Source organism: Symphalangus syndactylus, chromosome 3 (assembly GCF_028878055.3).
Source record: "Symphalangus syndactylus isolate Jambi chromosome 3, NHGRI_mSymSyn1-v2.1_pri, whole genome shotgun sequence".
NCBI classification, from domain to species: Eukaryota; Metazoa; Chordata; class Mammalia; order Primates; family Hylobatidae; genus Symphalangus; species Symphalangus syndactylus.
Window position 1 is genome coordinate 6,916,838 of NC_072425.2, and position 13,646 is coordinate 6,930,483.

General features: G+C 50.4%; 1 protein-coding gene and 1 long non-coding RNA gene across 5 annotated transcripts in view; one reads left to right on the forward strand and one right to left on the reverse strand.

The window, feature by feature from the left end:
* CACNA1B (calcium voltage-gated channel subunit alpha1 B) overlaps positions 1 to 13,646 on the reverse strand; it is a 243,833-nt gene that overhangs the window by 198,684 nt on the left and 31,503 nt on the right. For 3 of the 4 annotated variants that reach the window (XM_063636690.1, XM_055270113.1, XM_055270112.2), the window contains exons 4-6: positions 8,577 to 8,668; positions 7,000 to 7,152; positions 3,720 to 3,910 (exon numbers count right to left, since the gene is read on the reverse strand). In XM_063636690.1, the coding sequence (XP_063492760.1) occupies positions 3,720 to 3,910; positions 7,000 to 7,152; positions 8,577 to 8,668 (436 nt within the window). The remainder of the gene's footprint in view (positions 1 to 3,719; positions 3,911 to 6,999; positions 7,153 to 8,576; positions 8,669 to 13,646) is intronic. The other variant, XM_055270114.2, reaches the window with a different exon arrangement.
* On the forward strand, positions 4,538 to 6,836 carry LOC129478610 (uncharacterized). Its single transcript, XR_008656443.2, has 2 exons — positions 4,538 to 4,672; positions 6,461 to 6,836. It is a non-coding gene; the product is annotated as an uncharacterized lncRNA (long non-coding RNA).

A 13,646-nucleotide genomic window follows, 5' to 3' on the forward strand; every position in this document is an offset into this window, starting at 1 on the left:
TCTGCACTTATTACCCAGGTGATCTCATCCTCTCACATAGTTTTTAACACTGTCCATGAGTCAAGTACTTCAAATGCTCATCCTCAGCCTGCTGTTCCCTCTGAATTCCCTCTTAAACACCCACCTACACATCCAAGATCTCCACTTGTATGAAAATAGTTATCTAAAGTTTTGCAGAGCCAAAACAGAATCCTGGAGTTCCGCCACCACCCTCTGCTAAAACAAAACTAAGTAAATTCGTTGCTCCCGATTCTCCCTTTCTTAGTAAATGGCATCACCTTTCTCAGTGCCTCAAGTCACATCATTGTTGAGACTTCTCCTTCTCTCACATCCACTCTATGAGCAAGGCCTGTTTGTGCTAGCATCAAAATGCAGCTATGGATCTGAACATTTTCAAACTTGGATCTTCACGGAACTAGTATAATGAACATAAGCAAATCATATGTGCATAATCATAAAGCAACATGATTTACCTCCACTGAGCCTCCAAACATGGTCATTGGAGAAATCCTTCCCATGCCCCTAGATGACAATTTGGACAAGCCCATGACCATTGTGACAGCTCCTGGGTAAGGCAAAGTTCTACAGCCACTTTCAAGTGGAAAATACAATTTCAACTCAGCAGTTGAAAGTGTTCAGGCCAGGCATGGTGGCTCATGCCTATCATCCCAGCACTTTGGGAGGCTGAGGCAGGTAGATCACTTGAGGTCAGGAGTTCAAGACCAGCCTGGCCAACATGGCGAAACCTCGTCTCTACTAAAAATACAAAAATTAGCTGGACGGGGTGGCTCGTGCCTGTAATCCCAGCTACTTAGGAGGCTGAGGCATGAGAATCACTTGAAACCAGGAGGCAGAGGTTGCAGTGAGCCAAAATCGTGCCATCGCATTCCAGCATGGGTGACAGAGCAAGACTCTGTCTCAAACAAAAAGAAAGTGTCCAGTCTCAGTCTCAGCTGGTCATCAAACTGACATGATTCACCCTGACAATACCCACTGTTGCTTGCTGGCCTGCCACAGCTGGCTGCTTTCAGTGGGAGAGAAAGACACGGCCCCTGTTTGCTCCTCTGTACCCAGCATTGCTGTGGAGCTGCTGACTCAACACTGTCACAGCACGGGAGGGAGAAGGGACAGTTGTTATTCCTCGTGCGGTGCTGTCCTGAGATGATCTCACCTCTCTGGACCTAACAGGAATTTACTGCCGACTCGTCTCTCCCCAGGCTCATCTGTGTGTTCTCCCGAAGCTCCATTAGACTCCGCCTGCTTTTCCAGGCACAGACAAAGCCATTTCTCCTCCAGCTGGAGAGCCCCCACGCTACCCCACCCACTGCCACCAGCTTTTCAGCAATCCACTCTGAACAGATGCTCTCTATTGAGACCCCATCACTCACCCGGTCCTGGCTGCCCGCTCTTGCTCACACCCCCACCCCTGCTCCCAACATGAGCTCTCCATCTCCCTGCCTCCACCCCTACTGCAGGCCGTAGGCTTCCGCCCGCAAAGAACCCAGATGTCATTGCTTGAAGGAGCATATATCTGAGGGGCCACAAAAGTCCCTCTCACTGGGTTGGAGGTGAGGGGCAGGCTCTCGCTCTCTCCAAAGGATCCTCTTCAAAACTCCTGTCTAATCTCCAGCGACCGACCCTGTATGCCCTTAGTGTGGAGGAGTGTACTGGTCAGTTCTTGGCTACCTGCTCTGGGCCCCTGTGTGGCGCCAGCCCCAGGCACTGCCATGACTGCATCTTGCTGCCCCGGCTAAGCTTCCAAGGTATCGTAGCACCTGCATGTCTGGTTTCTAGACCTCACCAGGCCTTGCCCTCCCAGGACCCTGTAACTAGTCACTGCCTGCTCCTTATCCTCTGTTTTCTTCATGGCACTCGCCACTGTCCAGGCCCTTACGTGTCGAATGCCTCTGCCCACCACTGTGCAAGCGGAGCCAGCGCTCACTGGGTCCTACTGAAACACATGCTGGCTGAAACCTCTGTGGCCCCTCCTGGCCAGTGCCACTTGCCCCAGGATGGAGCTCCTGCCCATCCCCTCCCGCAGGAGGCAGAGACCCAGGCAGAAGAATCTGAGTCATGTGCGGCCCCTGGCCAAGTAACAGTGGACACTGAGGGCTGTGGAGACCTGGTCACACAGTCCTTCATTTGGGTGGGGCCAGCAGGAATGCAGCCAGCTCAGAGCTATTTTTAGGGTCTGTCTTTGTGGGAATTGTTCCTTGATTGGCTACAGGGAGAGAACAGCCAAGCTCCTCATCACCGCCTTTGTCCTGTTCCTCATTCCCTCAATCACACAAGCCTGTCATCAGACACAACTCCCACTCGGGGAGGAATCTGGTTCAAATGGACCCTGTGCTGGCTTTTCCTTAACCCCTCATCTGCCATCTGCCTGTTCAAGGAGCTTGATAAACGAGCTCAATAAGTATTTAGCAAATGCCTGCTGAATGCCCACCCCTGTCCCCATGAACGCATGAGGCACAGGGCAGAGGGCCCCAGTCTCTCCCCAGGACCTGTCCACCATCATGCCACCAGCCCTCATGAGCACAGCTGCTGGAGGCTGGGGAGAGAGGCACAGGCTCCCAGGCGCACGTGGACCAAGCTTCACCCCAGGGCACAAGTGACAAGCTCTAGGTGAAAGCGCCTTGCACTCTGGCCCCCTCCCCACCCTGACAGCACCTGAGGGGAACACATCCTCCAGTTACTCAAAACCTAGCACCCTTCCCAGATTCCTGGCCCACAGGCGCCTGACCCTTCTCCACCTCCCACAGCCCCTCAAGTACTAACTTAATTATTCTCATGCCCTGGTAGTTCACAGGGCTCTCACAGAGGGGACAGAGAGCAGCAGGGAAGAGGCAGATCTGCTCAAGAGTCGGTGGTGGGGGGATGGGAGACTCCACCAAGAAGGGACCCAGGCAGAGGCAACGTGAGGGAGCTGGGCCATCAGGCACCCCCCCAACCCTTATATTCAACTTCAATCATGGCCACCAAACCCAGGCTGCCGTAAACTGCGGAGACAGGCCGGCATCCTGATGAGAGCGAGGAGAGCAAAGAGGAAACAGGACCAGACAGACTCGGCATGAAGGAAACAAACGCACAAGCCACAGGCTCCACTCTAAGAATCCCTGCGTGACCGAGGAAGGTCTCGGGAGCCTTTCCGCTGCTCACCACCTTCGCCAGGCAGCCTGGGGACGGGAGGCCCAGCAGCCCTACTGGCCCTCGACTCCAACAGAGACCCTAGGGGGGTGGCACAGCAACAGCTGCCCATGGTCCTCGGGCTGGAGAAAGTTAGTCAGCTTCTCCACAACTCAGCCTCATCATCTGTGCAACAGGTTCCTGAGAGGAATCAACAGGAATAAAACACTTCCCACAGGGCCTAACCCAGAGTAGCTAGCAGTGCTACTATCGTCCTTGCCAACAGAAACAGCAGCATCTCCTCTGGAGTTTTATTCTCTGACCTCCACCACTCAGCCTTCTGCTTCATTTTCACGAAGGAGTCGACTCCAGGAGGACCCACCTCAGGAGTCTGAGCTGAGGCTGCCTGTGGTGGGCCCTTGGGTGGGTCATCTGCCGGAAAGAGCCTGTATTTCATCCTAGGGGTGCAGGGAGGAGCCTAGGGCTGGGCAGAGGCTCTGAGGTCAGAAGGGCCCCCCTAAATGGACCCCCAGAGGCACCAGCTCAGGAGGTCCAGGGCCCGCCCTCAGGCCCAGGGCCAAGACACCACTCACATTGTAGAGGATGTCAGTCCAGCCCTCCATGGTGATGCACTGGAACACCGTCAAGATGGCAAACAGGATGTTGTCAAAGTTGGTGATGCCAAAGTTGGGTCCTGGCCAGTACTCCCGGCACTCAGTGTCGCCCTCACACAGCCGGGCTGGGGCCTCCTTGCCACAGGGGAAGTCACCCACGGGCTCTGCATCTGCAAGAAGGAGAATGAAGCAGACCCAGAGCTCAGAAATACCAAGCTCTCCAATCCCCACCAGGATTCCTGGGCTCTGGAGAGCTCACGGCAAGTGGGCAGGAACCAGCCACCAACAGAAACCCTCACTCAACTTCCCACCATTCTTCCTCGAATCTGCATCAGGCATCGCCTCTTGCTGCCCCCAAGCCCAGGAGAGACCCGCTCAGAGAGTAACCGCCAGCCTCTCCCTCCCTACTGGAACCTGCCCACCATCACTTGATGGTGGGCTCACAGCCCATTCATCTTAAAACCAAAAACAACAGACTCCTAACCTCCCATTTTTCCCACCACCCTGACCGTTCCTCTCCCTCACGGCCAAACCACCTCCCTCACAGCCAAACCGCCACGCGGACCCTTCCTCTCCCTCACAGCCAAACCGCCACGCGGACCGTTCCTCTCCCTCACAGCCAAACCACCTCCCTCACAGCCAAACCGCCACGCGGACCCTTCCTCTCCCTCACAGCCAAACCGCCACGCGGACCGTTCCTCTCCCTCACGGCCAAACTGCCAGCAAGATCCTCCTGACACGCGGATCTAACTTGAGGCCCTTGGCCAGTCCCAAGCTGGACTCAGCCACTGTGCAGTCTGGTGCCTGTCAGGCAGGATGATCTGGAACCAACCGAACATGTACCCGGAGGGTGGCTGGAGACCTCCTGGCCCAGGTCTCGCTGCACTGATCCTACAGGGCAGACATCCTTCTACTGTGCTGAAACCCAGCAGGTAGCCAGGGACCAGAGAAAGAGGGGTTAAAGAAAGACCAGAAAACCACGCTAATCTCTGGAACAAGATAGCAAGCAGCACGTTTACCCCCTTCACTCTCAAAAATCTCAATGAAAGGCCGAAAAAAAATAGTTTTAAAAAATGCAGGCCAGGCACGGTGGTTCACACCTGTAATCCTAGCACTCTGGGAGGCCGAGGTGGGCAGATTGCCTGAGCTTAGGAGTTCGAGACCAGCCTGGGCAACATGGTGAAACCCTGTCTCTACTAAAATACAAAAAATTAGCTGGGCGTGACACCATGGGCATGTAATCCCTGCTACTCAGGAGGCTGGGGCAGGAAAATTGCTAGAACCTGGGAGGCGGAGGTTGCAGTGAGCCAAGATTGCACCACTGCCCTCCAGCCTGGGCAACAGAGTGAGACTCCGTCTCAAAAAAAAAAAAAAAAAAAGGCCGGGCGCGGTGGCTCACGCTTGTAATCCCAGCACTTTGGGAGGCCGAGGCGGGCGGATCACGAGGTCAGGAGATCGAGACCACGGTGAAACCCCGTCTCTACTAAAAAATACAAAAAATTAGCCGGGCGCGGTGGCGGGCGCCTGTAGTCCCAGCTACTCGGAGGCTGAGGCAGGAGAATGGCGTGAACCCGGGAGGCAGAGCTTGCAGTGAGCCGAGATTGCGCCACTGCACTCCAGCCCGGGCGACAGAGCGAGACTCTGTCTCAAAAAAAAAAAAAAAAAAAAAAAAAAAAAAATGTATAACAACACACGAAAATATCTATCAACATAGGAGAAATTTTGAGGAGTTTCTCAGATGGAAAGCAAATACTCCCAGGTTTAGAAAGCAAAACTGACTACCTAAGTTTATTCCTCTCTGTCCAAATATCTTGTGATAAATGCTGCTAAAGAAGACTAGGAATAATGAGTTTCATCTCCTCCTTTCCAGTTCTTTTTTTTTTTTTTTTAACTTTTTCTTTTTCTTGTCTCATGAACTGGCCATGACTACAAATGCTACGTGGACTAGAAGTGACTTGCTTTTGTTCTTGACTGTAAAGGGAAAGCTCTCAAGGCTTACAGTGAGGTATGGTGTTTGCAGGAAATCTGCGGGGATTTAAGAAAATTCTCTTTTATTTACAGTTGGATTAAAGTTGTTTTTTTTTTTTTAATCACGAACGATCTAAATTCTAGTAAAACCTTTTTCTAAAAATGCTGGGACTATAGGTGAACCACTGCCAGCTGGGTTTTCTCCTTTAATAAGTTTGTAGTTCGCTGGCCGGGCGCGGTGGCTCACGCCTGTAATCCCAGCACTTTGGGAGGCCGAGGCGGGCGGATCACGAGGTCAGGAGATCGAGACCATCCTGGCTAACACGGTGAAACCCCGTCTCTACTAAAAATATAAAATATTAGCCGGGCATGGTGGCAGGTGCCTGTAGTCCCAGCTACTCGGGAGGCTGAGGCAGGAGAATGGCGTGAACCCGGGAGGCGGAGCTTGCAGTGAGCCGAGATCGCGCCCCTGCACTCCAGCCTGGGCAACAGAGCGAGACTCCGTCTCAAAATAAATAAATAAATAAATAAGTTTGTAGTTCAAGCCACAAACCTTAGCTTCATCCTTAACTCTTCTCTTTCTCTTACCCTCACATACAGACTCTCAGAAAATTCTGTTGGCTTTAGCTACAAATACACCCATAATTTGACCTATTTTAACCACCTCTACCACAGCACCCTGGCCCCAGCCACCATCACCTCTGCTGGATTGAGATCTTCCACTCAACTCTGTTTCTGCCTTTGCCTCCCAGGAGCAGCCCGAATGATCAGAAGATGCCACACCTCACTCAAAGCGCTCCACTGTCTGCCCGTTTCTCTCAGAATAAGACAGGGCCATGAAGCCCACATGAATCCTCTTGTTCTTGCTGCTCCACACCATAGGCCTTTGCACCTACTACTACTAGTACTAGTACTACTACCACTACTACTGGTAACTAAAGTTCTGCCCAGGTGGCCACACAGCTCCAATCTCCCTGCATTCAGATGCTTCTCGATGGCCACCTCGGCAGAGTGGCCTCCTGGGACCCTCTGTAAAGCAGGCCCCAAATTATTCTATTTCAAATACCTTTTTGTTTTCTTCCCAAAAGTTACTACAATCAATAATTATTATATTTCTGTGTTTATTTACTTGTGTCTATCAGGCTATTGTCTATGTCCTCCACTAGAATGTCAGCTCCACCTCATGTATCTGGCACCAAGAAGGCCCCTCTAGCACCTAGAACAGTGCCCATCTCCTGGATGAACGCATCTGTGGCACTCGCCTGTGCTGGAGGGTGCTGCCTGGCCTCACCTGTGCTGTTGGGGAAACAGGCCTTGTGGAACTTGCCCATGTAGAACTCCAGGCCAATGATGGCAAACATGAGGATGGCAAAGAAGAGAAGCAGCCCGATCTGCAGGAGTGGAACCATGGCCTTCATGATGGACTTGAGCACCACCTGCAAACCTGGGGCCAGAACACGGCAGGTCAGGAAGCAACGTGGGCAGGGTAGGGCAAGGAGTTTGGTGGGGGGGCAGGGACAGAACAGCAGAAATCTAGCGGGGGCAGCAAGGTGCTAAGCAGTGAGTGCTTGCGAGGTCAAAGGACAGAGCTGAAGCCCCTTAAGGCACAGAGGGGCAGAGAGTGCTTGTGCAGGGCAGAGCTGAGAGTCCTAGGGACAAAGCATAAGGTCCTAGAGAGAAGTCGACTGAGAAGTGTCTCAAAGTAGGCAGAGGAGTGGGATGTGGGGGTGTCAGGGTATGAAGTCTGGGGTGGGGAGTGGGGCTCAGGGTGGGGCAAGAACAGAGAATCCTGAGAGGAAAAAGAATGAAATCCTGAGAAGGAAGAGCTGAGTCAGAGGATGTCCTGAGAGGAAAGAACAGGGAATTCTGGGAGGGAAGAGCAGAGAATGCTGGGAGCTAAGGGAGGGGATCCTGGGAGGGAAGAGCAGGGGATCCTGGAAGGAAGGAGCACAGAATGCTGGGAGCTAAGAGCAGGCGATCCTGGGAGGGAAGAGCAGGGGATCCTGGGAGAGAAGAGCAGGGGATCCTAAGTACAGGTATTCCTAACAGACCCAACTCCTTGGGAGAAAGTGAGGCAAAAAGACCTGCCCCTGGGAATGTTCTGCCACTGGCCATACAGCATGTGAGGAACTGGGCAGAGGAGCCTGTAACCCTTGACCCCTCCCCTTTGAGTCTGGCCCCAGCACTTGGATATGGGCCAGAACCCTTGCCTGGCAAGGTCTCAGGGCAGAACAGGGAGCCAATGACGGGTCTTCCCTCAGTGGCCTCAGGAGGACACAGCACTAGTTCCAGGTCCACTCAGGCCCTTAGGTAAACCTAAAACCAGACTTCCAATGGGCTGAAGGAATAGGGGTCCAGGTGGTCACTGGCTCATGAGGTCACCCTGGCCATCCTCCTGCTCATGGTAGGCTCTGTGGGCAGCCCACTTCAGGAACATGTCTTAAGGCTGGCCTCAGTCCCCAACGGCCCTGACAAGACTGAGCCAAGAGACAAGTGGCCCTTTGCAGCTTTTGCACATTTTCTCAGGCATCCTTCCCCACCACCTTGGTCAACCTCTCATCCATTCTTTAACCTCAGAAAAAGAAGCAAAGTGCTGAAATGTGACAGAGTATGTGAGGAGGAACAAAGCTTCCATCTAGGGAAGCCAGGTCAGGGTAAAATAACAGCATCACCCTGTGGGCTTTCATGGAGGGTGTGACAGGCCAAAAAAGGCCTGCTCCTCCCTTCCTCCTGCCTGGTTCCCTGGGGTCAAAAGTGGCAAGCTCAGAGTCACCAAAGCCAAACCATGGCCACGGCCGTGTCCGTGGTGAGGGTAGGAGAGGAGGTTGTTATTCCAAGCAGGCTCGGGCCTATCTTCGCTGGACTCACTTGGAATCCCAGACACCAGCTTCAGGGGCCTCAGCACACGCACAGCCCTCAGTGTTCTCAGGTCGAAGTCAGTTCCAGCCGTGGCAAGGATCCTGGCAGAAACAAGGAGAAGAAGGGAAGTAAAGGTTTTCACATTGAGCCTGGAAGAGGACACACTCCTCCCACCACCAGGGTCACGTCTCCCAAGAGCAGTGACACCTTCATTCCTGTGTCCCCACTGTCCAACCACAGGGCCAGCACCTGTGTCCCCACTGTCCAACCACAGGGCCAGCACCTGTGTCCCCACTGTCCAATCACAGGGCCAGCACCTGTGTCCCCCCACTGTCCAACCACAGGGCCAGCACAGAGCGGCTTGCCAGGTGAGAGGAGGCAGGAACTGAATCCAGAAGCGCTCACAGGAATGTTCACAATCACCCACATGACCAAACCTCCAGTTCAAAGGCACCATCTCTGAATAGACACTTGGCCCCTGGCATGGCAGGAAATCTGTCCACCAACTGAGTTTAAGGCTGACCCATATCCTCTAACCAACCCCAGCTGCGCTTCAAGCTGCCTTCTGAGAAGAGTGGTGACTGAGGGCAGGAGCAGGATGGAGCCTGAGGGACTCCTGAACCGACCCCCATATACCACCATTCTCTCCTTTATCTCAGGAAGACGGGGAAGTGGGGTATTGGGAAGGTGGAATGAGGAAGCCACTGTGGTCAGTTCTATCAGCAAAAAAACATATCCTAGTATCTCCCATCTTAAGAACAAAACTAAAGATCCCAAATCTGCCTTCCACCACAGAGCATTTCTCTGTTCCCTTCCCATCAGAACTCACGGATGGTGTCAATCCTCGGTCTCACCACTTCCTTATCTTGCGCTCTCTCATTAGCTTTCCCCAGCCAGGTTCTCACCCACCTCTCCACTGAAATGCTACGTCAAGCCTTCCTCTTGCCAATTCTAACGGTCAAGTCTCCTTTAAAGGGTGTGATCTCTTGCCTTAGGTCAACTCTCTCCTGTTTTCCTCCCACTGCCTGGGGGCTCCTTCTTAGTTTCTTTTGCCAGCTTTGCCTTCTCCACCAGAGATTCAAAATGTGGGTGCCCCAAGGCTCATTCCATGTAGGAGCTACTCGATAGCTTTGAGTATCATGAATATCTATTATTCCCAAATGTGTATCTTTAACCCAGACCTGGAGCTCTAGGCTCATATATACAACTGCATTTTTAACAGTTCCATATGGGTATTTTAAAAAGCATATGAAACATTACACAACTAAAGAATTCTTTTTTTTAATTTAACACAAGTATAAAACATGTACCTTTTTTCTAAAGTTGAGAGTTGTTACATCACAGTGACTAAGAAACTTTCTATTCTTACTTCCAGTCCTGCTCCTTCCCCCTTTGTTACCCTCAGTGGATCGCACCAGTCACCTATTGTTTAAACCAAACCTGAAGCTTCATCCCTGACTCCAGTCCTTCTCTCATATGCCACATCCAGTTCACCAATAATCCTGCTGGCTCTGCCTCTAAAGCGCATCCAGGATTCTTGGTGAAGGCTTTGTGACCACCTGCTCCAAACACACAGCAGTGACAGACAAAAATCTGAGACAGAGCTGGGGGTCAAAAATAGGATAAATATCGGCCGGGCACAGTGGCTCACACCTGTTATCCCAGCACTTTGGAAGACCAAGGCAGGTGGATCCCCTGAGGTCCGGAGTTCGAGACCAGCCTGACCAACATGGTGAAACTCCGTCTCTACAAAAAAAAAAAAAATACAAAAACTAGCTGGGCGCAGTAGCGCATGCCTGTAATTCCAGCTACTTGGGAGGCTGAGGCAGGAGAACTGCTTGAGCCCGGGAGGCAGAGGTTGCAGTGAGCTGAGATAGCGCCATTGCAATCCAGCCTGGGTGACAGAGCAAGACTCCGTCTCAAATAAATAAATAAATAAATAAAAGATAAATATCTCAAAATAGAAAAAGAAAAAAAGGACAATAAAAACCCTTCTATTCAAACCAAAATGCCAAGTTACCTGAGGAAGCCCAATGCTACGGGAAGACATTCAACAGGATCAACTATTGAAAGAGGAATTTTGTTTAGATAAAAACAGTAAACTAGGCCGGGCGCGGTGGCTCACGCTTGTAATCCCAGCACTTTGGGAGGCCGAGGCGGGCGGATCACGAGGTCAGGAGATCGAGACCACAGTGAAACCCCGTCTCTACTAAAAATACAAAAAAATTAGCTGGGCGTGGTGGCGGGCGCCTGTAGTCCCAGCTACTCGGAGAGGCTGAGGCAGGAGAATGGCGTGAACCTGGGAGGCGGAGCTTGCAGTGAGCCGAGATTGCGCCACTGCACTCCAGCCTGGGTGACAGAGTGAGACTCCGTCTCCAAAAAAAAAATAAAAAAAAAATAAAAACAGTAAACTGTTAAACAAAAACATGTAGAAAAGGTAGAAAATTTAAAACTAGCTAGATCAACGGAATAGAATAATAATCCAGAAATAAACCCTCACATATATGTCAACTGGTTTTCAACAAAGGTACCAAGACCATTAAGTGGAGAATGATCTTTTCAACAACCACGCAGAAAAAAGTTGGACCCTTACCTTACACCAAATACAGAAAGTAACTCAAAATGGATCAAAGATCTAAATATAAGAGCTAAGACTAGAAAACTCTTAGAAGAAACATAGGGGAAAATATTCATAACATTGGATTTGGCAACAATTTCTCGGATATGACACCAAGAGCACAGGCAATAAAAGAAAAAATAGATTAAACTGAACTTCATCAAAAGTAAAAAGTTTTGTGCATCAGAGCAAGGGTCCCCAACCCTCAGGCCACAGACCAGTACTGTTCTGTGGCCTGTTAGGCATCAGGCCACTCTGCAGGAGGTGGCGGCGGGAGAGCGAGCATTACTGCCTGAGATCTGCCTCCTGTCAGATCGGCGGTGGTATTAGATTCTCATAGGAGCATGAATCCTATTGTGAACTGCACATGTGAGGGATCTAGGTTGCACGCTCCTTATGAGAATCTAATGCCTGATGATCTGTCACTGACCCATCACCCCCAGATGGGACCGTCTAGTTGCAGGACAACAATCTCGGGGCTCCCACTGACTCTATATTATGGTGAGTTGTATAATTATTTCATTATATATCACAATGTAACAATAATAGAAATAAAGTGCACAATAAATGTAATAACGCACTTGAATCGCCCCAAAACCATCCCCTGACCTCTGGTCTCTGGAAAAATTGTCTTCCATGAGCCCAGTGCCTGGTGTCATAAAGGCTGGGGGCTGCTGCATCAGAGGGCACTATCAAAAAGTGAAAAGAAACCTACAGAAAGGGAGAAAATATCTGCAAATCATATATCTAATAAGGGATTAATATCCAGAAAATATAAATACTCTTACAACTCAACAACAACAAAAACAACTCAATTTTAAAATGGGCAAAGGACTTGAATGAACATTCTTCCAAAGAAGATATACAAATGGCCAATAGGTGCACAAAAAGATGCTCAACATCACTAATGATTAGGGAAGTAAACATCAAAACCACAATGAAATACCACTTCATACCCACTGAGATAGCTATTATTGGCCAGGCACGGTGGCTCACGCCTGTAATCCCAGCACTTTGGGATGCCGAAGCAGGCAGATCACCTGAGGTCAGGAGTTCGAAACCAGCCTGGCCAACATGGTGAAACGCCATCTCTACTAAAAATACAAAAATTAGCCACGCATGGTGATGAGGGCCTATAATCCCAACCATTTGGGAGGCTGAGGCACAAGAATCGCTTGAACCCAAGAGGTGGAGGTTGCAGTGAGACTCCATCTCAAAAAAAACTAAAAATGAAAAAAAAAAGTTAAACATAGAATTAACATATGATCTGGCAATTCCCCTTCTAGCTATATATCCAAAAGAATTGAAAGCAGGACTCAATCAGATACTTAGACACCAACGCTCATAGCAGCGTCACTCACAATAACCGGAAGAGGGGAAGAACACAAATGTCTATCGCCTGATGAATGTGTGCGCACGATGTGGTGCATGCATGTGAATAACTATTGTTCCTCCACAAAAGGAATGAAGCTCTAATGCTGCATCTGCTGCAGCATGGATGAACTTGGGTAACATTATTGTAAGTGAAATAATCCAGACACAAAAGAGCAAATAACATACGATCCCACTTACATGAGGTACCTGGAATAGGCAAATTCACAGAGACAGTAAGTAAATTAGCGCCAAGCCAAGGCTGAAGGAAGGGAAGTGGGGAGTTCTTGCTTAATAGGTACCAAGTTTCTGTTTGGGGCAATAAAAAAATTGGAAATTGCAAGGCCGGGTGCAGTGGCTCATGCCTGTCATCCCAGCACTTTGAGAGGCTGAGGCAGGTGGATCACCTGAGGTCGGGAGTTCAAGACAAGCCTGACCAACATGGAGAAACCCCATCTCTACTAAAAATACAAAATTAGCCAGATGTGGTGGCGCATGCCTGTAATCCCAGCTACTCGGGAGGCTGAGGTAGGAGAATCGCTGGAACCCAGGAGGTGGAGGTTGCAGTGAGCCGAGATTGCACCATTGCACTCCAGCCTGGGCAACAAGAGTGAAATTCTGTCTCAAAAAAAAAAAAAAAAGTTAAAACAAAAAACTTCATGTTATACATATTTTACCACAATTTTTAAAAATTAAAAATTTAGCCAGGTGTGGTGGCTCACGCCTGTAATCCCAGCACTTTGGGAGGCTGAGGGGGATGGATCACGAGGTCAGGAGATCGAGACCATCCTGGCTAACATGGTGAAACCCCGACTCTACTAAAAATACAAAAAAATTAGCCAGGCATGGTGGCAGGTGCCTGTAGTCCCAGCTACTCGGGAGGCTGAGGCAGGAGAATGGCGTGAACCCAGGAGGCGGAGCTTGCAGTGAGCCAAGATCACGCTACTGTAGTCGAGCCTGGGCGACAGAGCAAGACTCCCTCTCCCTCCCAAAATAATAATAATTAAAAATTTAATATGCCAAAACCACTGACTTGTACACTTTAAATGGGAAAATTGTATGGTGTGTTAAGTTATATCTCAGTAAAGGTT